Raw genomic sequence first — 27,797 nt, 5'->3', positions numbered from 1 at the left:
TAAAGTGAAGATTAAGAGATTCTGAATCCATCCTTCACTTATAGTTGCTGAGAAAAACAAAACATGATTTCATATAGTTAAACCAGGAAATGTATACTGTCATGCCCAATATGTAGTAAAACTGGTGCCTGCCACAAAGCATCACCATACCAGATAACAAAAAACTAGAGAAAAAAATTAAAGAGACACTGTCAAGGTTGTTAGGATTTAAGATTAACCTACCTTGACAGTTGCTCTGTATATTTCAGAACAAGATCCAAAACTGGTTTACTGTTCACTGGAAATGGATGGACACACTCAAACTCAAACATACTTGTTTACAAAGGAAATAAGTCTTTAGTGCTGTGACAAAGTTTTATTTAAAAATACTGGAAACCTTACGGTAAGTCCAATAAATGATCAACATCAAACTAGGGCAATTGTAAAGGCATAACAACCCTTAGTGTGCCTTTAATTTTTTTCAAAAATACATATAAAACTATTATAAATAAATAGTATCATGCCAGCAGTATGATCACATTCAAGACCTTAGCTTGGAAAGACCCTCCAGTCAACTTCATGAATGTTGGAAACTAGGCACACTGCAAAAACTACCAAGTTTTGAAATGTCTTCAGAAAGGGTGCTATCATACAGAAAATCACATGTAGTTGTGCAATAATAAACCTTTATACTCTTACCATATAAAAATATCCAAGAGAAAGTAACTCCCATCTCCCACTTTTCCAAACATATATTGTCAATAAATTCTAGAACAAAAAAGTATCTTTGCAAAAAGTTGTTTTTAAAAAAATTTAAATCATCGTCTTAACCGTTTGAAATGCTGGAAAAGATCTTCAGGAAAACACACATGCTAATCCTCTATGATGTACTTACTATTGAACTTAAAGCCAATCTGAAAATCCTTACCCCTTAGAGTCGGGGAAGGGGGAAATAATGAACTTTGACCTCTAGAACTCTCAGTCTGTCATCCACCAGGAGAAAGAGTACACAGATACACCTTGATTAGAGATAAAGAGAGGCTAAGACTTTAATATTAAATAATCCACAACAGAGAAGCAGAACTTGGAGGCTAGTTGTTATACACTGCCTACAGTAAAAACTAGAGTATCAAGCAATTAAAAAAATGAATCATAATTAATCATGCAATTAAAAGAATTAAACACGATTAATAGCATTGTTAAACAATAGAAGAATACTATTTATTTAAATATTTTTGGATGTTTTCTACATAGTCAAATATATTGATTTCAATCACAACACAGAACAGTGTACAGTGCTCACATTTATTTTTTACTATAAATATTTGTGCTATAAAAACAAAATAAATAGTATTTTTAATTCACCTAATAGAAATACTGTAATACAATTTCTTTATCATGAAAGTTGAACTTACAAATGTAGAATTCTGTACAAAAAAAAGTGCATTCAAAAATAAAACAATGTAAAACTTTAGAGCCTACAAATCCATTCAGTCCTACTTTTTGTTCACTCGGACAAGCAAGTTTGTTTACATTCCCAGGAGAAAATGCTGCCCACTTCTTGTTTACAATGTCATGTGAAAATGAGAATAGGTGTTCACATGGCACTGAGGTAGCCAGTGCCACAAGATATTTACGTGCCAGAGCTGTTAAAGATTCATATGACCCTTCATGCTTCAACCACTATTCCAAAGGACATGCGGCCAGGCTAATGAGGGGTTCTGCTAGATAACAATCCAAAGCAGTGCACACCAATGCATGTTCATTTTCATCGTATGAGTCAGATGCCACCAACAGAAGGTTTTTTTTCTTTTTTTAGTTTGAGTTTGGGTTCTGTAGTTTCTGCATCAGAGTGACGCTCTTTTAAGACTTCTGAAAGCATGCTCCATACCTCGTCCCTTTCAGATTTTGGAAGGTACTTCAGATTCTTAAATCTTAGGATCGAGTGCTGTAGCTATCTTTAGAAATCCCACATTGGTACCGTCAATGTCAAATCTGCAGTGAAAGTGTTCTTAAAACAAACATGTGCTGGGTCATCATCCAAGACTGCTATTTCATGAAATATGTGACAGAATATAGGTAAAACAGAGCAGGAGACATACTATTCTCCCCCAAGGAGGTCAATCACAAATTTAATTAAAGCATTATTTTTTTAACAAGCGTCATCAGCATGGAAGCATGTCCTCTCGAATGGTGGCCTAAGCATAAAGGGGCATACGAATGTTTAGCGTATATGGCATGTAAATACCTTGTAATGCCAGCTACAAAAGTGCCATGCAAACGCCTGTTCTCACTTTCAGGTGACATTGTAAATAAGAAGCCGCAGCATTATCTCCCGTAAATGTAAACATTTTTTTTTGTCTTTGTGATTGATTGGTGGAACAAGAAGTAGGACTGAGTGGACTCATAGGCTCTAAAGTTGTACATTGTTTTGTTTTTGAGTGCAGTTACATAACAACAACAAAAACCCACATTTGTAAGTTGCACTTTCACACGAAAGAGATTGCATTATGGTCTTGTATTAGGTGAATTGAAAAATACTATTTCTTTTGTTCATCATTTTTACATTGCAAATATTTATAATAAAAATAATATAAAGTGAGCAATGTACACTTTGTATTCTGTGTTGTAATTGAAATCAATATATTTGAAAATGTAGAAAAATATCCAAAAATATTTAATAAATGTCAATTGATATTCTATTGCATAACAGTGTGATTAAAACTGCAATTAATCGTGATTAATTTTTTTGAGTTATTTGCGTGAGTTAACTGCGATTAATCAACAGCCCTAGTCAAAACCTTTTTCTATTTCTGAGTTTAGTACTTTACCATAAATGGCTTTTCAGATTCCAGCAGAACCTTTTGCATTTCAGAGCATGCCAAATCAGAAATAGTCAGTCTCCCAGGATCCAGGCTGTGAAGTGGAACAGTTACAGATTGGGAGTCAGCAGGTGCAATGACATCATTAGGAGATACTGAGGGTCACACAAAATTCATATAGAAATACAGTCTAGACCAGTGATTTTCAACCTGTTTACCATTGTGGGCTGCATATGCAGCTCTCTGTGTGTTACTTGGGCCGCATCCACACAATATATATACTACCTGTATGGCCCTGCGAATGTCACGATGGCCGCAGCTGTGTGCTGATTGAGCCAGAAGAGGGCCGCGGGTTGAGGACGCTGGTCTAGATGCTGAAGCAATTACTATGACCCATGCATTCTTCTGGCATATTTTTGCTCACCAGTGGGATCAGTGGAAAAGTGTAAAGTATTAGTGAGGAGATGGGGGGGTTATAGTGCCTTTTGTTTAACTGTTTGTATCCAGCTCTGCTCTGGAGCAGAAATGAGGACACAGCACACTTGTCAAAGAGGTCTGATGGCAAATGGCTCCTTTTCTTGAATAAGAGATCTATTGCAGTTGATCTCAGACCCAAACTATAGTCTAAACTCAAAAGTTTGGTTGATGTAGGCATAGAAACAGCTATGTTGATGGAAGAATGCTTCCACCGATGTAGCTAACTTTATTTAGGGAGCTAGTGTTCCTACACTGATGGAAAAAACCCTTCCGTTAGCGTAGGTTGCATCTACACTACAAAGTTAAGCCAGAATACTTACGCTGACATAACTATGCTGGTAAAGTCTCCATAGCATAGACATATCACTAGTCATATTGTCTTTAAAGTCTGTGCCCACAGTGTTCTCTGTTAATGCACTACCTGTGCTTGCCAAATACAGGCATAAGATACACTTGATGAACTAGGCATCAGTTCCACAGTCATGCCCTCGCAAAGCTGTTGGCCTGAATACCTTGTTTGTTGATATAACACTTGACTGTCTTCTAGTCAGTTTCTTGGACAATATTGTCTTACCAGTTGTAGAAAAAATTTTATAACCTACCTTGTAGCTCTCAGGTCCAGAACATGGATTTTTATCTTAGGTACATTCCATCAGCCATGAACAGTTAGCTTCTAGAGGTGTGGCTCTACCCAAACTAGATGCACTTGTGATGATCACAGTAGATGGGAAAAGAAGACTAAATGTATTGTCTGAGAGTTCACAGCATTGGAGAGTCCTAAGGTTGTTTTGTCGTTGTTATATATATTAAAAATACTCTACTTATGTTTTCTTTGCCTGCATTTTAGCCAGTGGTCTCACTTAGATACAGGAGAAACTTCATCCTGTGAATTACAAGCAGGAACCATGTTCTTTTTGGCTAGTAAATGGTTTGTACAAAAGAACTGGGTCTTTTATCAATAGAAATTGCCCATCTTTCCTTAAGGGATGGCAGATTATGGCCTCTCATAAGAAAGTATTAGTATGGCATCTGCTGAAGAAATCACCACTTGACAGTTTTACTTGGCCAGACTGTCAGTATCTCAGCTGTCTTTTCTGGTTAAGGTTATTGAAAAAGTGTGGGAAAAGCAATTCTGAATATCTGGTGGCCTCAGACCTCTTGCACTCTTTTCAATATGGGTGCCATCCAGTGTATGGAACAGACTGCTCCAGTTACAGTGGTAGATGATCTCTTGGTAGTGGATAAAGATTTCATCACCATACTATTATTAAATGCCAGATGGCAACACTTCATGCCAACAATATCAATGCTAATGCCTTTGTGGACCCCAGCAGATTAGAATAGGCTGGAGCTGTTTTTTGGATGGCTCTGTTCTTTTCTATTAGATAGCTGTTCTCTCTCTCTGACGGAGCTCTCATGTGGGGTTCTGCAGGTTTCCATCTTGTCACTCTCCCATCCAATGTGAATTTAGGGAAGTTGGGAGGATTAGTCAGGAGATGGGGGGTTGTGGTGCCTTCAGTATGCTGATGACTCCCACCTTGGTCTCTCTATCACTTCATCCACCCATTGCAGTCATTTGCCTTGCCCAGTGTTTGGAAGACATCAGGACATGGAGAAGAGTTAATTAGCTGGTTGAAATACAGTCTGGAGAAATCTGAGAGGATGTTGATAGATTCATACATTTCAAAGAGAGAAGGGACCATTGTGTTCATCTAGTCTGACCTTCTGAATGACACAGGCCATAGAGCTCCCCCAATACAATTCCTAGAACGTATCTTTTAGAAAAATATCCAATCCTGATTTCAAAATTGTCCATGATGAAGGATCCACCATGACCCTTGGTAAATTGTTCCAATGGTTAATTAGTCTCACTGTTAAAAATTTAAGCCCTATTCCATGTCCAAATTCGTAGTTTCAACTTTCAGCCACTGGGTCGTGATATCTCTTTCTCTGCTAGATTGAATAGCCCATTATTAATTATTTGTTCCCCATGTTGGTATTTATAGACTTGGTTGCAATCACCTCTTAACCTTCACTGTGTTAAACTAAAGAGATTGAGTTTCTTGATTCTATCACTATAAGGCATGTTTCCTAATCCTTTAGTAATTCTCGTGGCTCTTCTCTGAACCCTCTCCAATTTAGCAACACCCTTCTTGAATTCTAGACACCAGAAGCGGGCAAAGTATTCCAGCAGCAGTCATACCAGTGCCAAATGGAGAGATAAAATAACCCCTCTACTCCTACTCAATATACCTCTGTTTATGCATTCAAGGAGTACATTAGCCCTATTGGCTACAGCATTGCCCTGGGAACTCATGTTCAGCTGATTATCCACCATGATCCCTAAATCTTTTTCAGAGTCACTGCTTCCCAGGATAGAGTCCCCCATTGTGCAAGTATGGCCTCTTTGTCCCTCCCCCACCCCCCACACATAAGTGGTGATGAAAACAAATGTAAGAGATGATATCACTTCATCTACTTCAGGGGCTCAAGTAGCATCACAGGGCAAGGTGCAGAATTTAAGAGTCTGGTTGGTGCTACTAGAAGAGCACATAGCAGCCATAGCCAGAAGGTTGTGCCAGTTTTTCCTCAAAACCAAACCTTGCCTCGTTAATTCCAAACTAAACTACTGCAATGTGCCCTACATAGGGCTACATCTTATTTCTATCCAGAAGTTGAAGCTGATACAAAATTTGACCAATTGTTATTGGGTATATCTTTCTAGAAATATTTGACATCAGTGTTTTTAAATTTCCACAGACCACCTATTTAGGTACAACAACAGAAAGGGAAAATTCTGTTTTAAGTGAATATTCATTCTAGGACCCTCCATGTCAGACAGTTTCCAAGGTGAGCATTACCCATCTCAGGGCAGGCCCAATGTTTCCTCTGAGCCTGGATTTAGGAACTCCTCTCAGGAAGAACTCTCCACAACAATAGCTCCCAAAGCTGAAAAAACACCATATAAAAAAGTATTCAACTCAAACCATTTGCAGCAGATCCTTGACATAAAATTTAGAGATTTCCTGGAGGAACACTCTCTTCCCTTTCAAACTACACCTCTACCCTGATATAACGCAGCCCGATATAACATGAATTCGGTAAAGCAGCGCTCCGGGGGGCAGGGCTGTGCACTCCGGCGGATCAAAGCAAGTTCGATATAACATGGTTTCACTTATAACACAGTAAGATTTTTTGGCTCTTGAGGACAGCGTTATATCGGAGTGGAGGTGTACTTAACAAGTGAACAGCAAGGGGAAAAAAACACCTTGTATGTAATGCAGGGAGGGAGTGTGAGAGTGTCTGACATGGAATGTCCTAGAATGAAAATCCACAGTAAGGTAGAATTTTCCCTCTCAGTGTTCTCTATGTCACACAGTCTTCAAAATGGGATGTAAAAAACAGTAATTCATCCCTAGAAGAAGAGAGAGGATTCAACCTACCCTTGTAGAATTGAAAAGGAACTTAGGTATTGCTGGGAACTCTGTTCGATAACATCCTTCTACCAACACTGCATCAGTAAGAGTGAGGATATTGATTCTATAGTAGAACCTCTGAGTGACGAACACCTCAGGAATGGAGGTTGTTCGTAATTCTGAAATGTTCGTAATTCTAAACAAAATGTTTTGATTGTTCTTTCAGAAGTTTACAACTGAACATTGGCCTTGAAACATTACTATATAGAATAAAATGCAGCTTTTAACCATCTTAATTTAAATTAAGCACAGAAACAGTTTCCTTACTTGGTCTAATCTTTTTAAGTAGTTTACATTTAACACAGTACTGTACCACATTTGGTTTGGTTATGTTTTGGTCTCTGCTGCTGCTAGATTGCATACTTCTGGTTCCAAATGAGGTGTGATTGACGAGTCAGTTTGTAACTCTGGTGTTCGCAACTCTGAAGTTCTATTGTATAGTGTTTGAGAAGTGTAGATGAAAGGCCCTGTAGCAGCCTTAGAGATCGCCTCATAAGATGTATGTTATTTCTTCACCCACAAAAATCACTGCTCTTTTCATATAGTGCATTTTAGTCAAAGGAGTTGTATCTGAGGTTTTGAATGCCTCTCCTATATACATCTTTGTTCCTTCGTAGGTTCTGTAAACATCTCACATGCATTTTACTTTCTCGGTATATTCGGATTCATATAGAAAGACAATAACACCACTCCCTATCATATGAAGAGTGTGGTGACTGTTGGGAGCTGCCTGGGTGGCCCAGGCTGGCAGTACTACCTAGTGATGAATGTCCAGGGTCACTCTGCCTAGCAGATGTAGTCCAGAGTAGCATTTCCAATGGTGATAATCAAAGGCCACTCTGCTTATTGACTATGATCCACAGTAGCATCACCCAATGGTGACAAACAAGGAGCGCTCTGCATAGCACGTATAGTCCCAATGGGGGGCCCACCCTACTCCATTGAGTTCCAACACAGGACCTTGCAAAGCAGAAGACCATATAGGTGGCCTAGGGTCTGGTACTTTTACTCACGCAGGCAGGTCACTTCCTATCCCTGTACCTCCGCTGGCATCATGGATCAGTCTTGGGATCCCTCCTCCTGGCTTCCTCCCTGGTTTGTCTCCAGAGCCCCCTCCCTCTGGTGACCGAGTTGTCATCCTCAGTTCTTGTGGTTGACGGGATTCCAGTGCCTTGGCTAGGAGGCTCGGTCCCAACTGTCTGAAGTCTCAGCAGGATGCAGCTGCACCCAACTGCTCTCTTCCTTGGTTAGCCCAGACTGAGCTAAACTGCTCCCTTATGAATGCTCTCACCACTGAAAGCATGCCCAGCAGAGGCAAGCGGGTATGGCTTCATGCATACAGAGCAGCTCCTTAACCCTTGCCTCACTGGTGTGGGGTTAATACACCCCATCACAGTGATGCTGGGGGATGGAAACCCTTTTATTTTGCAGAACGACCAGATTTGTTAGAATGTGTAACTGATGTTTCACTGAAAGCATACCAAGCTCTGAAACCCCTTTGCACCAAGAGATGGAGAATAGGAAAGATACTTTCAGTGAAAAGGTGAAGAGAGCTACCAAACGTGAAGCTGAGAGATGGTATTTGAACTCATAGCACACAGATCAAAAGCATGACAGGAATCTACATATTGCCAGAAGATGCACACCATCTTTCTGCAAAAGCATTTGCTTGAATTAACTAACAAACTTCATGGGCCATAACATGAGACAGGTTATGATCCATATCTCCTCCGTGGATGACACTGCCTTCAAGCCTTTTAGGAGTTCAAATATGTTCCCACATATGGGGTACATTATCTACACTGATCACCAGTATTTCTAGACCTGATATCAGGTAGCTGTTAAATAATATTAAGAATGAGTTCACTGAGAGATACTAGTACTGTATCTGGATCAAGATCTTTAAATACTGATTTTCTGCCATTCCTGGCTGGAAGTGAAGCAAAAATTTTACTTGGTATTTACCTAAGACCATTATCCCAAGAGCTGAGTCAGATTTTATCTTAGGAGAGGTATGTAATGTTTGGTAAATCAAACGCTATCTTTTTACATCTCTCCTCCAAAATAAAAGCTGTCTTGGACAATAATTTTAACTTGTGTGAAAGCTGTAATTGTTCTTCCCAGTTGTTCACTCAGAGCCATGCTTCTGAAGGTTTTTAAGATATACCTCCCAGGCCTGCGTAACAAATTGAGAACGTAACCAGACATGGATACACATCTCCTTTCCACTTGAAGGGAGGAATGTGAAGCCCTGCAACCTGACCAAAACCTGATGGGACCAGATTACAAATGTTGAGTGGGAAAACCACCAAACACTTTCAGGCTTGAGTTAGCTCAGCTCTCCTCCTGCCTATGACATTGGTACAGTGGCAAGCTTTGCTCCTGCTGACAGCTGTCAGCTTGCTGGGCTGTGCAAGATGCAGAATGAGTATGCCACTGAGTTCCAGTGCCTCTGAGTCCACAGAAGGATGCAGTGGACAGCAACAGCAGGGAACAGCCACTGGCACGTGCAGCCGCCACCGCATTAATCCCACGGGCAGGAGCTGGCAGCACTGACTGAAGTTCGGTGGGAAGGGTTGGGATCAAGTTAGAAAACAACTCAATCCTGTTGGGTCTGGGTCTGCTTAGGACCTAAAAATTAGGCCCAAGCAGACTGCTAGAGGGATGAATAGAATTTGCAAATACCCATGGGTAAGTTACAAACCCAAGAGGACAGTACTTTGTATAGAATATGCTTCTCGGTGTAGCAGAAACTAAAATCTCTGCACGACTCTCCCCAATCATATCATCCATAGATTTTCAGACTTATTTTCATATTTTGAAATTTTGGGATGAGAATGCTGTAATGATGGATTTCAGTATTTCCACCTGGAATATTGATTTCTTTATAAACTTGAGAGCCCTGATATCTAAAGTGGTCTACATGCTATTAAATTCATAGACTTTAAGGCCAGAAAGGACCATCATGATCATATAGTCTGATCTCCTGCACACTGCAGGCCACAGACCCGCACCCACCCACTCCTGCCATAACCTCTGGCTGCATTACTGAAGTCCTCAAATTATGATTTAAGGACTTCAAGCTACAAAGAATCCATCATTTACTCTAGTTTAAACCTGAAACTGACCATGCCCCATGCTGCAGAGGAAGTTGAGAAAACCCCAGGGTATCTGTCAATCTGACCTGGGAGGAAATTTCTTCCCAACTCCAAGTATGGCGGTCATTTGGACCCTGAGCATGTCAGCAAGACCCAACAGAAACACCTGAGAAAAAATTCTCATAGTAACTCAGAGCCCTCTCCCATCTAATGTCCCATCTTCAGCTGTTGGAGATATTTGTTACTAGCACAGATGGGCCACACGCCATTGTAGAGGGTCTCATCAGACATTCCCTTCCATAAATTTACCAAGCTGTCTTGAAGCCAGTTAGGTTTTTAACCCCCCACTGCTCCCCTTAGAAGGCTGTTCCAAGACTTTACTCTTCTGATAGTTAGAAACCTTTGTCTAATTTCAAGCCTAAACTTGTTGGTTCCCAGTTTATATCCATTTGTTCTTGTATCATTTCATCTTTGTTCCTATATATGCAGTAAGCAGGAATATCTCATGAGTTAGAGACCACTCCCCCTCCTGTAGAGCCTTCTTCACACAGAAAGCATACCCAGCTGTCTCCCTGTCCGGAGACATAGTTACATTAAAATGTTATATTAAATGGTGGCTTGACTGCCTGCTGAATGAAGACCTTATAGGATACTACTTGACCAACCTCATCTCCAGAGAACCGATATGCAATAGTTGTTCATGGAGAGACCAAATTCTCTGGTGTTGATTCCCTTCTATGAGTTCCCCATCATTCCTGCCAATGAGCTGCCATGTTGTCACAGCAACATGAACATCTGCCACACACAGTGCTTAGAAAGAGCTGGAATGGACCCAGACAGTTTGCAGCCCCGAGCAGGCTCCCTAAATTCACACACTTCCTCTTTTACACAGTGGAGCCACAATGCCTCCCTGCACAGAAGCCCCTTATGGCTGCAAAGGAGGAGCCAGATTCACCTGTCAGACAGTGTAATGTACTTTTATGTGCTAGTTTCTTAGAACAACTGTGTGTCATCTAGGCTTTTACGAAAGGATAAACCCATTTGCTGGTGCAACAGTAGCTTTACCTACTACATGTAACTCAGATATGGTGACATCACTTATCTTTCACTATTTAATGAAAAGTGTCAGAATCAAATGATATACAACACAGGGGAAAAGCAGGAGAGAAAAGCAGAAAGAAGAAGTTGTATTAAAAATATTGTCTATGTTGACAGTTTATAGCACACATAAAAATTGATTTCTTTGTAGTAATATGTAGCATCTTACCCTTCAGGTCATTTCTTTTTAATAGCGTGATAGGCCTTTTGGTTCATATAACAGTTTCAGAAAAGGAAAAGCAGTAGACTGATGTTCTCACTACCAAACTGTTTGACCTGTACAGACTAAATTAACTGACCAAAGATACTTTGCAGTACATATTCTAAAGATAACCTCTATTAAGTATTGAAAACCAAAACATACTTATTCCAACCCAATGTTTCTATATCTCTGACAAGGTATGAGTAGTATTCTGGAGGTGGGGGTGCATGCAGCTCTTGTGAATTCTTTAAAGCAGCTTCCTGTTTAAAAGAATATTAGAAAATTTCATTATAAATGGCACACAATTTCAGTATTTTTGCATCCGTTCAGTCATACGATTTTAAAATTCATTCAAAAATATTAAGTTTAAGTAAAACTAACTGTACATTACATTTGCTTTTGGTTTTGGCCTCCAGATGAAGCAGACAAAGAAGCAGTTTGGCAAAGTGCTTCAGATGATGATGATCAAACCATTTTTTTTAACAGATGTTGACACTGTAGTCTTCACATGTAAATATCAGGTGTGTTTTTTTAAAAAGTTAGTAAATTTGAAGTCAGGCATCTTGATTGAAAGAACACTTCACTTAAAGGTAAAAGGATCTGTTAAGCGCACAGCTGCCTCCTGGGCTCCAAAGCAAAGGCAAGTCCTTACTTCTCTATGAAATCCTCCCTGTCTTCTTTACAACTTAGTACATAAGGCTTTATATTGCAATCCAAACCTATTCCATTTCCTGATTTTAATACCATGTAGTCCTTGGGGATGAAGCTGAGGAAAAGCTTGCCAAGTGCTTGCCCCCAATGTCCTAGTAAGCGATCTCCCCTGACAATGAAGTCTAGGGCCATAGAAAAATCAGGCCATATGTTCCATATTGTGTTCATGCACAGTGATACTCATTTCCTAGAAACATGTTTAAAATAATGTTAAATTATTTTAAAGAACAATAAAATTGGAGGTATATTTCCAATCTAAAACCACTGATTGGAGGTGTTCATTGACTCTCCTTTCAGGAAGACTGGTAATCCCACTCACAAAGTATGAAAGTAGTCAGGGGCTGAAATGAGAATCCACGAAAGAGAGGTGACAGGGAAAGAAGTGGGATTAGTGCAGATGTGAAAACATAACTGAGGCCTTTATCATAAATGGGAATTGGCTATAGGACAGGCAGAAAAAGCCCACTTCAAAGGAAGACCAAAGCAATCAAGTTTTAGAATAGATTTGTACAGAAAGCAGCACCCGTCAGGAAAGTTATGAATGCACCAGGTGAAGTTTCTGTAAAAGAAACTGTTCATCTTCTCAATTGTTTGTTGCAATGCCTATATATTGTACCCAAACTCTCTTCAGTTCAGAGTGAAACAACAAAGTTTTATTAAAGGCACCAGGCAATCCAAAGCCATATCACTAGTTAACTTTAACAGACCTCAGTTAGAAAGACAGAAAGGATCCACTCAAATGAAGACTACTAAATGGTGAACTGGGGGAAATGAAAGAACAAATGTCCCTACCCCTATCAAATGGAAAAAATACTCCTATTGCAAATGTGCAATGAGTCCCAGGTTTTGTTTTTTTGGCAGAGATACACTATGCCAATTTGGAATAGATGTCTTAAGTCATATGGTGGGGATTTTCAAGCCATTAATTAGACATTCAATAATGCAATTGTGCATGAAAAGCTGTGAGCAAAGACTTCAGTCAACAATGCCATATTTTCTCAGGAAAACTGCCCATTAGTTAGGAGATTGTCTAATAACTCTTTCACTCTGAATCTAAGTTGGTTAATAAATGTCTTCTTCAAAATACTATCAAAGACTTCCCAAAAAGCCTTACAGGTAGTGTTTATTAGCATACCCCAGTGTACTCCATAGCAACCTAAAACGAAAGTGTGCAGCAAGATTCCTGGATTTAGCAGCAGTTTGCATCTATTTCTATTTTACATGTCTCTTTGTAATAAGAGCTAGAAACTTCAAAATTAAAACAAATACTGGAGCACAATTTTGCAAAAAGGAGTGGAGAATCACGTAACAAACAAGGTCCTCCTTATTAGTTTCTAGACAGAACATTAACTAGTAGATTATATTTAAAGTAAATATAGATTCTGTATAAAATTCATTATTAGCTAGAATAAATGAAATGTTGGCATCATGAAGAAAAATTCTGGGATGCTCAAGGACATATTTTCCATTAAAAATAGTAATTTACTAATAAAATAACAGAAATACAACATCGACATTAAAGAGATTTTTCCCAAAGAAGTTTAAAATAAAACCAGTGGAAGCCTTTAAAGAAGAGGGTTCCACATAATAAATTGTGGTTAGTATTTCCACATATTTTGTTGCAATATTCTCAATTTAAGTTATTACTTTGGATGAAGGAAGAGTCTGCTGAGCCAATCTACAGAATATTCATGAAACAGATTCGTTAGCATTTTGCTCTGTTTCACAGAAGCGCAACAGATCTTTTATAGAGTAGAAAGAAATGGGCTACAGTTGCCCTCTTGTCCAGTCAGGTAAAGACTGAGAGAGTACAATTAAGTAATACAGCAATGTGCAAACACAGTGCTCAAACTGTCAACTGCTCTTCAGAATTTCTTTGTGAACAATTTTTCCCAATTACCACAACACTTGTTTTCGCACACAACACACTCACAGTCCTCCCTCATCATCACCTTGGCTAAAAACTCTGCTATGTCTTGGATAAGCAATAAATGCCACTGAACACATTGCTTCGGAAATTAGGGTTACTTTACTTTGATGAAAATGGAGCAGATTCGTATAGCCAATCCTCAGATGCACAAAGACGACCCCAAAAGTATTTTAGAATACTTGATTCAAGAAATCAAGTCTTTACAGGATATCTTTTAACCTCAATTTTTCAAGCATTGGTCTCTCCATCTTAATTTCATGTTACGTGAATTAATCCAGCATAAATGAAAGAAAACCTAAACATGGGCTGAAAAATATTCTATTTTGCCTATTTTATATACAAATACTTCCCATGTGATCAGTGTATGTTAAAACAAAGTGTTATTAAATTTGTAACTATGTTTCTATCAATAACAACAGCATTAAACAATCCATGACATCAGATTTTATTGTCCCTTTGTTTTCTGTTGTCTCCAGTAGTTATTTTCTCCATCAAAACTGTGTATGACACAAAACTGAACCTTTCTAAATAAGCTAGAGGCCTGTTAGATTTCCTTTTTGAATAATAAATGTTTTACTTGCAGATATAGTACAGTATCTATTTCTTGGTGTTAATTTATCTGATCTGCTAATTCCTGCATATTAATGCCTGGTGAGGGGCAGATACTTTTATTCAGAATTGTGAAATGACTTTTGCATATTGTTCCAATTTCGGTAATATGGTGGCAGAATCTTCAGCATTTACTCTCATCAACTATATCTGCTTTATGTACAGACTATCCAGTATAATCTGTTTACTATTGTTTCAGAAAAGTCAGATGAACCATTTGTTTGACATTCTGCTATATTTCTTCTCAATCTTCTTCTGACAAAGACGAATAACTACTGTCCACTTACCTTCCAGTGTATACAAAGAGTTCAGCCACTTGTCTATTGACTACATGGTGTTCTTTATTACCAAACTTAACAAGTTTGCAGAGTATTTGTTTTCATTCGAGAGATACAGACAACCCAATAAAAGCAGCAAAGAGTCCTGTGGCACCTTATAGACTAACAGACGTTTTGGAGCATGAGCTTTCGTGGGTGAATACCCACTTCGTCAGATGCATGTAGTGGAAATTTCCAGGGGCAGGTATATATATGCAGGCAAGCTAGAGATAATGAGGTTAGTTCAATCAGGGAGGATGAGGTCCTGTTCTAGCAGTTCAGGTGTGAAAACCAAGGGAGGAGAAACTGGTTTTGTAGTTGGCAAGCCATTCACAGTCTTTGTTTAATCCTGAGCTGATGGTGTCAAATTTGCAGATGAACTGAAGCTCAGCAGTTTCTCTTTGAAGTCTGGTCCTGAAGTGTTTTCGCTGCAGGATGGCCACCTTAAGGTCTGCTATAGTGTGGCCAGGGAGGTTGAAGTGTTCTCCTACAGGTTTTTGTATATTGCCATTCCTAATAGCTGATTTGTGTCCATTTATCCTTTTCCGTAGCGACTGTCCAGTTTGGCCGATATACATAGCAGAGGGGCATTGCTGGCATATATTACATTGGTGGACGTGCAGGTGAATGAACCCGTGATGGTATGGCTGATCTGGTTAGGTCCTGTGATGGTGTCGCTGGTGTAGATATGTGGGCAGAGTTGGCATCGAGGTTTGTTGCATGGATTGGTTCCTGAGCTAGAGTTACTATGGTGCGGTGTGCAGTTACTGGTGAGAATATGTTTCAGGTTGGCAGGTTGCCTGTGGGAGAGGACTGGCCTGCCACCCAAGGCCTGTGAAAGTGTGGGATCGTTGTCCAGGATGGGTTGTAGATCCCTGATGATGCGTTGGAGAGGTTTTAGCTGGGAACTGTATGTGATGGCCAGTGGAGTCCTGTTGGTTTCTTTCTTGGGTTTGTCTTGCAGTAGGAGGTTTCTAGGTACACGTCTGGTTCTGCTGATCTGTTTCCTTATTTCCTCGTGCGGGTATTGTAGTTTTGAGAATGCTTGGTGGAGATTTTGTAGGTGTTGGTCTCTGTTATTTGCACTGTGGTGTCCAGGAAGTGGACCTCCTGTGTAGATTGGTCCAGGCTGAGGTTGATGGTGGGGTAGAAGCTGTTGAAATCGTGGTGGAATTTTTCCAGAGTCTCCTTCCCATGGGTCCAGATGATGAAGGTGTCATCAATGTAACGTAGGTAGAGAAGGGGCGTGAGTGGACGAGAACCGAGGAAGCGTTGTTCCAGGTCAGCCATAAAAATATTGGCATATTGTGGGGCCATGTGGGTGCCCATAGTGGTGCCACAGTGCAAATAAGTGATGGTCACATTAACACCACCCTATACTGAAAACCTACCGACTGCTATGCCTACCTTCATGCCTCCAGCTTCCATCCCGGGCACATCACACGATCCATTGTCTACAGCCAAGCACTGAGGTACAATCACATCTGCTCTAACCCCTCAGACAGAGACCAACACCTACAAAATCTCCACCAAGCATTCTCAAAACTACAATACCTGCACGAGGAAATAAGGAAACAGATCAACAGAGCCAGACGTGTACCTAGAAGCCTCCTACTGCAAGACAAACCCAAGAAAGAAACCAACAGGACTCCACTGGCCATCACATACAGTCCCCAGCTAAAACCCCTCCAACGCATCATCAGGGATCTACAACCCATCCTGGACAATGATCTCACTCTTTCACAGGCCTTGGGTGGCAGGCCAGTCCTCGCCCACAGGCAACCTGTCAACCTGAAACATATTCTCACCAGTAACTGCACACCGCACCATAGTAACTCTAGCTCAGGAACCAATCCATGCAACAAACCTCGATGCCAACTCTGCCCACATATCTACACCAGCGACGCCATCACAGGACCTAACCAGATCAGCCATACCATCACCGGTTCATTCACCTGCACGTCCACCAATGTAATATATGCCAGCAATGCCCCTCTGCTATGTACATCAGCCAAACTGGACAGTCGCTACGGAAAAGGATAAATGGACACAAATCAGATATTAGGAATGGCAATATACAAAAACCTGTAGGAGAACACTTCAACCTCCCTGGACACACTATAGCAGACCTTAAGGTGGCCATCCTGCAGCAAAAAAAATTCAGGACCAGACTTCAAAGAGAAACTGCTGAGCTTCAGTTCATCTGCAAATTTGACACCATCAGCTCAGGATTAAACAAAGACTGTGAATGGCTTGCCAACTACAAAACCAGTTTCTTCTCCCTTGGTTTTCACACCTCAACTGCTAGAACAGGGCCTCATCCTCCCTGATTGAACTAATCTCATTATCTCTAGCTTGCCTTCATATATATACCTGCCCCTGGAAATTTCCACTACATGCATCTGACGAAGTGGGTATTCACCCACGAAAGCTCATGCTCCAAAACGTCTGTTAGTCTATAACGTGCCACAGGATTCTTTGCTGCTTTTACAGATTCAGACTAACACGGCTACCCCTCTGATACCAGACAACCCAATGTACACTCTAGAGTTTAATTTTGCATTTATCAAACAATTCTGATTATATGTGCGCTAAGGCTCTGTGTGCACTACAATTGTTACCTATGTTTAAGTAATATGGATAAATGCAAGAGTGTCCTGCCTGTTATAAATCTATTTTGACCAAATAGGTTTATAACCATGATAAGGAATTGTGATCTAGCCATGGCAAAGAACAAAACTTTCTCTTCACTAGACTTATTTCCTTAATTTTCCATTCTTGCTACCACTAGTGCAGCATCACTGGTGGAAGTACTGGTGTAAACAAGGTGCCAGCAGTCACCAGCATCTTTAAACCTCCATGTCATCTGATCAGCCACAACACTGTTGTTAAATTGCTTGACCCACATCTAAGGTGGTATTTCTGCTGCTGCTACCATCAGTCGATTAGTAGCATGAGGCTTGGTCTACACTAAAAAGAGTTTGCCAATGCAAGTTATGCCGACATACAGCCACCCCGTAATTAAACCGCTGTTGCATGTCCAATCTATGCTTCTTGTGTCGGGGGAGTGCATCCACAATAGCAGCTCTTGCACTCACAGAGAGAGCAGCGCACTGTGGGTAGCTATCCCACTGTAGAACTCGCTGCAGGGAGCTTTGAGAAGGGTTTGCAATGCCTCACAGGGGCAGGTACAGGGTCTCAATCCCATCATTCCATAGGCATCCTACTACATTACCAGCTGCTTTTCATCTGCCCTGGTAACCTGCAACCTGGCCATCTGTCAGAAAGCATGGGTCCTGCACTGCTCTTCAGTATTGTGCTATGTGTTATAAACCCAAGGCTATAAGAGCATCCCAATGCGGGGACTATTTGGCTGGGGGGATGCCTTGAAGGAGCATATTAATACTGAGCCACAGAAATGTGTGTTGCTGTAGTATGCAGAGCCTGGCATTGTTTGTTTGCACCGTGCTATGAACCTTGCAATGACTGCTCTGTATGCCTGAAAAGTAACACATTTTAAATCACTTTTAAAGTAGCACTCAGTAATATGACCAAACTGACATTGCTGAACACTAACACAAGACACCCACAGAAGTGTGGGGGGAAGACAGAAGTGTGTGTGTGACAGGGAGTGAGTGTGTGTGTGTGTGTAGGGCAGAGGTCCTCAAAGTGTGGAGCACAGAAGAACATTGAGACACACAGCCAGGCCTGGGTTAGTCCCCCCGGCAGGGTAGGGAAGGAAGCGCCATCCAGTCCCTCTCCGCTCCCAGCTCTGCACCAGCCGCAGCCCTGGCTCCCAGGCCTGTCCCCAGCTTCAGCCCCAGGTGTGGCCCTGCCCTCTGCCACAGCCCCACTCCTGGCCCAGACTCGCCCCAGCTGCAACCCCTGTATTCCTGTCCATGTGTCCCCCTTCTCCTCCCCCGCCCCCACCCCGGGAGCTGCAGCCCCACTTCTAGCCCTGGCCAGGGGGCACGGACAGGAGTAAAGGGAGGAATGACGCTGAAAAGTTTGGGGATCCCTGGTGTATGGGAAGTATGTGTGTTGGGGGGACAGTGAGTGGTTCAGCATGCTGCCTCTAAGTTCAGACAGCAGCCAGAAGCAACCAATCCTGAGGCAGAAGTTGGTGCACAGACAGCTGGTATCCCCTGGTCTCCCACCCCAGCTCAGCAGAGATTGGTATACCAGCGGGGAGAAGGGGACACCCTGACATCAGCCCCCGCCTCCCTCCCCAACCATGCACAACACAGCAGTCTCTCTATTCCCACTCCCGAGCAGCAGCCCGCCCTGCCCGTCTGTCACTGCTATCCTAATGCTGGGGAGAGCTGGATTCTACGTTAATGTTCTGATACTGTGATTCCCATCCAAGTTCTCCCACCACAGCCTCCTCTCCCCACAGACTAAGGAGATCCACCCGCTCCCCTGTAGTCCAGGCAGGAGTGTGTTTGCTGTGGGAGCTCATCTGGGCAGTAGTTTTGTGACCTCTCCATGCTGAGGAATTTCAAAACTTCCTGAGGCTTTGAAAGGGGAGGGACACATGCCTGTGTAGCTGGATGTAGGGCAGCAGAGTTCAAAACAGTGAGCAGAGAAGTCATGGTGGGCATTGTGTGATATCTCCCAGAGGCCAGTTATGACAACCTAACAAATGAAGTGTCCACATTGACGCTTTGTTGATCTAACTTTGCTGCAAAAAGCTCTACGCCTCTCAACAAGGTGGTTTTATTTTGTTGGCAAAGTAAGAGAGTCTTGCCAGCGGGACACACATTGTAGTGTGTACACCTCCACTGTTTTGTCAACAAAAGCTGCCTTTTGCAGACAAAACTGTGTAGTGTAGACAAGGCCTTAGTAGTAGCAACAATAGGAAGATTCTGGGGGGGGAGAAAAAATAGTGTAGCGTAGACAGCTGCCAACTCTTCCAAAGGGTGTATCTACACTGTAAAAAACCCCATAACACAGTCAGTCAGTAGACTTGTTTAAAATTTAGTTAAGCGTCGTTCAGTCCTACCTCAGATAGGACAGACTATATTTTGAATTGTATACTCAAATCACACTACACAGAACACATATATGATGGGGTTTTTAAGTTGTTTGTTTATAAATGTAGAAAAACCCCTGTGAAGATGATATCAAGAGAATGATCCCTTTACATGGTTATAAGATGGGTATCATCCATACAAACCAAAACCTGAGGTAAAAACACAATCAGGGAAGTACCTTCTATAGGATGCTTAATATAACAGGGCCACTTGCTGGAGTGCTGGGTTATTACTTCTGGAACACTCCAAGTAGTCCAATGAATAAGAACTAATGTCAAATATCATAATTACTAAATAAATAGCAACTAGCTGTCTATAGTCCTAAAATTGCAATATTCTAATAAGGTTCATTTTAAACTTTAAAAAGCTAACAAATTCATTCATAGCTTTCTTTAAAAAGGCAAGTAATGAGAAAGTGAAAATTAAGACCACCTGAATGTCTCCTTGGGATATATTACTCACCAGAATAGTTTTAAGCTCCACCATAAAACTGACCAGATCAGAACAGTGTTGCAATCTCTGGGGAGAAAACGTTGTCAATTAATTTCCTCCATCCAGTATGTTTCAGTAACAATTTTAGTTTCATTATCCATTTTCTGATATTGTAATCAATCAAAGATAATGTAAAATGGAGGGAAATGCAACAGATTTAAACTATATTTCAGTTAAAAAACAGAACAAACCGATTTCAATGTATGAAATTTTGCTGAATGAGTTACGTACTTTTTTTCATATAATTTAACTGAAGCTGACAGCCAATGAGAACAAGTAGTCTTCAGACTTGTCTACACTGGCAATTAACAGCGCTGCAACTTTCTCGTTCAGGGGTGTGAAAAAAAACCCTCCGAGCACAGCAAGTTGCAGCACTGTAAAGTGCCAGTGTAAACAGTGCCCCAGCACTGGGAGCTGCCCTCCTAGCGCTGGGAGCTACGCCCCTTGTTGAAGTGTTTTTTTTAAGAGCGCTGGGAGAGCTGTGTCGCGACCACACAAGGCACATTAAGGCGCTGCCATGGCAGCACGTTAGTGTTGCCACTGTAGACTAGCCCTTCGTGATTCAGACTCCATTTAAAAATCTTCCCTCGGTGACTAAAATTAAATTTAAACCCCACCCTCCCACACTTGGGTGTGTCAGTGCATTTCTAGTTTTCAAGTCCCCAATTTCATTCTTCTAGGTGATAAGTCAAACTCTGCTCCTAAAGAGCAGGCTGTAATAGGTAGCTATGTTAGCTAGCTGACGCTATGGCTATATTAGCACATTTTTTGGCAAAACTTTTGTCTGCAACAGGTGTGAAAAAACCCACCCTTTGACAAAAAAAGTTTCACAGTCAAAAGCGCTGTTGTGGACAGCACTATGTCAGTGGGAGAGCGTCTTCCACCAACAGAGCTAATGCTTCTTGTCGAGGTTGGTTTAATTATGCTGGCAGGAGAGCTCTCTCCCGTGTGCACAAAGCAGGTACACGGGAGACCTTACAGCGGTGCAGCCGCAGCGGTACAGCTATACCACTGTAAGGTCCGTAGTTTAGACATTTACCAGAACTGAATGGGCAATACCATCTTGGAAATGAAAGTAGCCATCACAATTTTGTAGCCAGCATGGCCCCCAAAGAGTTTCTGTGGACTGCCCGCTATTCTTCCAGATAGGGCCCATAAGGGTAAGTTCAGACTCCACAAGCAACTATATAACCAAATTAACACCCTCCTGTTAGTGACAGATCTTCTAAACTCTCTTTTTATATTAAGTACAATTAGTAATGAAGAGCATGAGAAAAAACAAGAGGAAAAAGACAACAGCATAATTGTTTTCAGTTGTGGGCTTTTTAAAAATAGTATAAAGCACTTGTTCATTTTAATAGTCTTCAAAGACTGGTTTGCAGGAAAATTAAAAAGTTATTTACAAGACTTCACTTATCGCTCCTCGGGGTAAGTTATAATTCCCCAAGCACTGCAAAACAATGCATCTTTACTGTACAGTTAATGGAATTCTTTTTAAATACTTTTAGGATGGTGAGGACGAGTAAACGCTTTTCAAATTTAATATTCATATTTTTTCAAGCTCACAATGATTTTATAAGAATAATATACCTGTTTCACAATCTGGTGATACCCATCCAATACCTTCTTTAGACGCCAGCTACAATGTATCCTAGAAATACAGTTTTCATAGTTTTAACTTGATTCAAGTGATCTTTAAACAAGGAAACAGCATATGAAACAAAAGTCCATCTTACAATTTACAAAGTTCTCTCTTGCCCACCTCCCAGAAAAACAAGAAAAGAAAATATTTCCAACTTTGAATTTTTTATACTAAGATGAGTTACTTATATTTTTAAATGTCACTTTCTCTAGCCAAAGTTCTTTAAAAATTAATAAGTAGACATTTACCTATAAGCTAGTCTCTATTCTAGGTTGAAAACAACAACATAATTCTTACAAGTTAATATGTCTCCATAACAGATACTAGAATTAACAAAAAAAACCCACAAAACCTGAAAATGTCAGAGTTAACTGCCACACAGTTTAGTGAGGATATTGAAGATGATGACAAAAGTATATATATAAAAAATAAACATTAATAGCTCACAAGAGCTAATTAGTTATTGCATTGTAATCGCATGAACGTTAAATTATTTTCCTATTTTACTAATCTTCAGGGAAGAATATTAACTGCAATATTGATCAAAGCAACATGGTTGAAAAGACTTTTCATCTTACATTGTATGCTCTCTGTGTCTATTGCTTGGATATATTTGTATAACTCCTAAAACAAAGGGCATGCAACCTATTTGGGCTTCTGGACACTACAATAATATGAATATTAAATCGTCACCACTCTTAAACACCCTTTTTTTCAGGTACTTACAACTCAATGAAAACAGTATTATTTGGATAGAAATTTTACATAGCTATCAGACAGTGAGCGAAAGAAGCCTGAGGCCAGCTACTCTGTGACACTAGTATTCATATGCACACATATTCATACAACCTCATGGTAAGTCAGAAGAAATGTAAGTGTATTTATCATGAAATATTACCTCACCTTGCATTTTTAAGCTGAAAATCTGATGGTAACAGTATCCTTATATGGAAGTCTCTATCCTAGAAAATAAGTGTTTAATTAAAATGCAAGTTTGCAGATGTATCAAATAGAGAAAATACAGAAACAACTCAAAGGGAAGCTGCTATGAGAAAAATGGAGGAATAAACTTTTTATATGGAATTTTTTCTGCATCAGAGACTGCATTATTCCGAACATTGTTTCTTTTATCATATAGTACAGCATGTTATCTTTTAGATGAACAAAATTAATAGAGGAAGAAAATCTCTAGGTAAGAGATCTCTGAAACTTTCTCAGTTCACCAGAGTGAAGACTTTAATTGCAGTGAAGACTTACTCCAAAACACCTGTGGTTGGCTGACGTTAGCTGACTCAGGATCCTGGAGCTCACGCTGCAAAACTGCAGTATAGATACAGAATCATAGAATAATAGGGTTGGAACTGACCTCAGGAGGTCATCTAGTCTAATCCCCTGCTCAAAACAGGACCAAACACCAACTAAATCATCTCAGCCAGGTGTTAGAACCCTAAGGAAAGAGATTCCACCCCACCTCCACCCCCAGGTAACCCATTCCGGTGCTTCACCACCCTCCTAGTGAAATAGTGTTTCCTAACATCCAACCTAGACCTCCCCCACTGTAACTTTAGACCACTGCGTCTTGTTCTGTCATCTACCACCACTGAAAACAGCCTAGCTCCATCCTCTTTGGAAACCCCCTTCAGGTAGTTGAAGGCTGCTATCAAATCCCGGCTCATTCTTCTCTTCTGCAGACTAAATAACCCCAGTTCCCTCAGCCTCTCCTCGTAAGTAATGTGCTCCAGCGCCCTCATTTTCATTGCCCTCTGCTGGACTCTCTCCAATTTGTCCACATTCTTTCTGTAGTAGGGGGACCAAAACTGGACACAATACTCCAGGTGTGGCTCACCAGTGCCAAATAGAGGGGAATAATCACTTCCCTCAATCTGCTGGCAATGCTTCTATTAATATAGCCCAATATGTCGTTGGCCTTCTTGGCAACAAGGGCACACTGCTGACTCATATCCAGTTTCTCGTCCACTGGAATTCCCAGGTCCTCTTCTGCAGAACTGCTGCTTAGCCATTCGGTCCCCAGCCTGTAGTGATGCATGGGATTCTTCCTTCCTAAGTGCAGGACTCTCTGCACTTGTCCTTGTTGAACCTTATGAGATTTCTTTTGGCCCAATCCTCCAATTTGTCTAGATCACTCTGAACCCTATCCCTACCCTGCAGCGTATGTACCTTTCCCCACAGCTTAGCATCATCTGCAAACTTGCTGAGGATGCAATTAATCCCATCATCCAGATCATTAATAAAGATGTTGAACAAAACAGGTACACTAAAAGAAATGCAAGCTCTTACAAAATTCTTACAGGATACCTTATTTTTATTTTTTAAAAGCAACCTACAACTCTTAAGTTAATTCTACAATTAGTTACACACCAAAGACTCCAAACAGTAAAAAATGAAAGGCATCTAGCATGCAAGCTATTTTAAAATTTTAGCTTTTATTTTTGTTTTAGATCCCCCCCTAGTTATGAACTAATAGCTGATGCACTCAGAGACATCCCAGCTAACACACAGCTTCAAGGGAAAATGGAACCAGTTTGTAGGGAATCATGTGTGTGTGTGCAAGAGTATATGTAAGTGTGTGTGTAAATACACAGTTTTGCAAACTGTAGAAGCCCAGCCTATACAGACTTACACTGTCAGGTTTAGTTTTATGCATCTAAGTAGTCACTTCAGTGCGATTGAGGTTAGACACACAACACTGTCTTTGAAATATCAGGATTTATTTTACCTTAAACATAAAAAAAAAAATCTACTTTATAAATAATAATATGCATTTGAAAGAAAGCAACTACCTAGAAAATTTGCATAGTAATGACATCACTGAAGATCTGGAACAAAGCCAAGATTAAAACAAAACAAAAAAACCCACATACTACCATGCTGAATTTCTCCTTTCCCCTTGCTACTGTAGAATTCACTGCAAAACACTAATGTAAGCTCATGTTTTATAAAAGGATAATTACAGGCCATCTTAAAATCTTAGTTTGTCATTAAGACTTAAGTCCAATCTACAAAGTCACACTGGTTGGAATAAAGGGTTGTATCAGACCTACAGTTAAACCAGTGCAGTCTCTATGGTAGATAAGCAATTAGAGAAGCTTGTTTAAGACACCAGCAGATCAGCCATAACATCAGCAAAGATATAAATAATGGTTTGGGGAAAAAACATGCCCACATTGTTTTTTTAAATTATATACACAAATTTTGCTCCAAGGAATGGACATCCCAAAGACACTGCCTTATAGTGGCAAGGAGTCCTGTGGCACCTTATAGACTAACAGATGTATTGGAGTATGAGCTTTCCTGGGTGAATACCCACTTCGTCAGATGCATGTAGTGGAAATTTCCAGAGGCAGGTATATATATGCAAGCAAGAATCAGGCTGGAGATAACGATGGTGTGGCTGATCTGGTTAGGTCCTGTTGCAAACCTCGATGCCAACTCTGCCCACATATCTACATCAGCGACACCATCACAGGACCTAACCAGATCAGCCACACCATCACCGGTTCATTCACCTGCACGTCCACCAATGTAATATATGCCATCATAGGCCAACAATGCCCCTCTGCTGTGTACATCGGCCAAACTGGACAGTTCCTACATAAAAGGATAAATGGATACAAATCAGGTATTAGGAATGGCAATATACAAAAACCTGTAGGAGAACACTTCAACCTCCCTGGACACACTATAGCAGACCTTAAGGTGGCCATCCTGCAGCAAAAACACTTCAGGACCAGACTTCAAAGAGAAACTGCTAAGCTTCAGTTCATCTGCAAATTTGACCCATCAGCTCAGGATTAAACGAAGACTGTGAATGGCTTGCCAACTACAAAAGCAGTTTCGCCTCCCTTGGAGTTCACACCTCACCTGCTAGAAGAGGGCTTCATCCACCCTGACTGAACTAACCTCATTATCTCCAGCCTGATTCTTGCTTGCATATATACATATATATACACACACCTGCCTCTGGAAATTTCCACTACATGCATCCCATGAAGTGGGCAGTCATGCACGAAAACTCATACTTCAATACGTCTGTTAGTCTATAAGGTGTCACAGGACCCTTTGCTGCTTTTACAGATCCAGACTAACACAGCTACTCCCCTGATACTTGCCTTATAGTGGTTTCAAAACATAGAGAAACAAAAAAATGTACCTCATAACCTTAACTTTCATCACATATTACAACTCTGAATTTTATTACTCTTAAATGTCCTCCTCCCCCCGCAAGAAAGAAGCAAATGTAATTCTGACCTTTTCAAAGGTCAAATAACTATGATACACTGTTTCATTAAGTACAGAAAGGTAGCAAGAAGTAACTCACTTTAAAAGGGACAGGGTCAATTTGGAAGTCACATTAGTGGCTAAAGATTTCATCGATTCCAGAAATATAACCCCCTACTTAGGCTATTCAGATAGAAAAGATATTGGGGGCGCTGGGAGAGGAGAAGGGACACAGTGTTCCTTTTCTTTGTGCATTTACAGTACGTTGTATCTAGTCAGTGTCAAGTAAGAGACCCGCAGAGGAAGAATTTCTAATCACGTCTATCGTAGGGCACTGACCCCGCCCGCTCACTGGGGGGGGGGACTCCCTCACAACCCCCCGCCCCCTCACTAGGAGGGACGACGCTCTCTTCGGGCGGTGCTGCCGGTACCTGCACGGTGACGAACCCCTCGTAGACGCTCCCCTCGCGGTTCTGAGGCAGGAGCAGCGGGCACTGGCGCAGAAGCGCCCCGGAACCCGCCATCTCCCGCCCCGCGCGCGGGCTGGCGGCGCAGGCTCCTCTTCGAATCGAATCCCACGCGCCGCAGCAAAACCCGCCTCTGCAGGGGTTACGCGCATGCGCCCGGCCTCTGCCGCGGGGAGCCGGCGGGCTCTGGCTGGGCGAAGTGGCGCGTACGGCGCTTGAGGGAAGTAGGGGCGGGTGGGGGACGTGGCCGTGGCCGTGGCCGTGTTCGGGGCCGCGCGATAGATTTGCCGCTGTCGCGCAGAGCCGAGCCCTGAGGCAAGGCAGAGGGAAGTGCCGCCCACCGCGTTGCGCTTTAGGCCGGACCCTCGCCCCACGGGTAAGACCCAGGCAAGGAGTTCAGAGCTTGTGCGTGTCCCGCGCTCTCTCCGGCGGAGCCACTGTCCTCAGATCCCTCCCGTGGGCCTTCAGTGCGCTCCGGGGAGCTGAGCAGGGCTGCTGAGAGGGGGAGCCCTGGCCAGGCAGGGAAACTCAGCCATTGCCCCAGTTTAGTCAGCGGTTCCGCAGCAGTGCGTGGCCGGGGGCGCACGCTGCCTGCAGTGCAGAGCCAGGGCTGTCCGCCCCTCAGCAGAGCGCAGCAAACTAGCAGCGCATTCCCGTCTGCCCCCCCGCAGTCCAGCTCTGCAGTCTGGGCTAGGCAGGCTCTTGCTAAGCCCTCACTACCTCTTTGGCACCAGCAGCACGCAGGGGTAGTAGGTGCACTTAGGAGAGCAGAAATGCAGTTGCTCCTGGCGCCTGCGTAGATTAGGAGAGGATAGCTCCTAAAGTTTTTTGATTAGTTATATGACAGTAGCTCCTTGAGGCTTCATTGTGCTAGGCTTTGTGCCAACGAAGAGGAAGTCACTGTCTCCAAGAAATTACAATCTAAATGGACAAAGCAATCAAAGAGTGTGTGGGGGTGGGGAGTAATAGTATTCCCAATTTTCTGATGGACAATTGAAACACAGTTTTAGGATTAGGACAGAGATTGGGTGATTTTTCAAGGTCACTCAGGAGGGCTGTTGCAAAGCCAGGAATTGAACCTAGCTCACTCACAGTCTAGTGCAGGGTTAGGCAACCTATGGCACACGTGCGGAAGGCAGCACGCGAGCTGATTTTCAGTGGCACTCACACTGCCTGGGTCCTGGCCACCCGTCGAGAGGGCTCTG

General features: G+C 41.8%; 1 protein-coding gene across 1 annotated transcript in view; it reads right to left on the bottom strand.

The window, feature by feature from the left end:
- FANCL (FA complementation group L) overlaps positions 1–26,716 on the bottom strand; it is a 72,624-nt gene extending 45,908 nt beyond the window's left edge. The window contains exons 1-5 of the mRNA XM_050952204.1: positions 26,557–26,716; positions 22,790–22,848; positions 21,835–21,895; positions 20,215–20,271; positions 11,315–11,412 (exon numbers count right to left, since the gene is read on the bottom strand). Coding sequence (XP_050808161.1) covers positions 11,315–11,412; positions 20,215–20,271; positions 21,835–21,895; positions 22,790–22,848; positions 26,557–26,649 — 368 coding nt within the window. The 5' untranslated portion in view covers positions 26,650–26,716. The remainder of the gene's footprint in view (positions 1–11,314; positions 11,413–20,214; positions 20,272–21,834; positions 21,896–22,789; positions 22,849–26,556) is intronic.
- Between the last annotated feature and the right edge of the window lie 1,081 nt (positions 26,717–27,797).

This window comes from Gopherus flavomarginatus, chromosome 4 (assembly GCF_025201925.1).
Source record: "Gopherus flavomarginatus isolate rGopFla2 chromosome 4, rGopFla2.mat.asm, whole genome shotgun sequence".
Classification (NCBI taxonomy): Eukaryota; Metazoa; Chordata; order Testudines; family Testudinidae; genus Gopherus; species Gopherus flavomarginatus.
The sequence above is the reverse complement of the archived record's forward strand: the minus strand, read 5'-3'. Positions and strand labels throughout refer to the sequence as shown.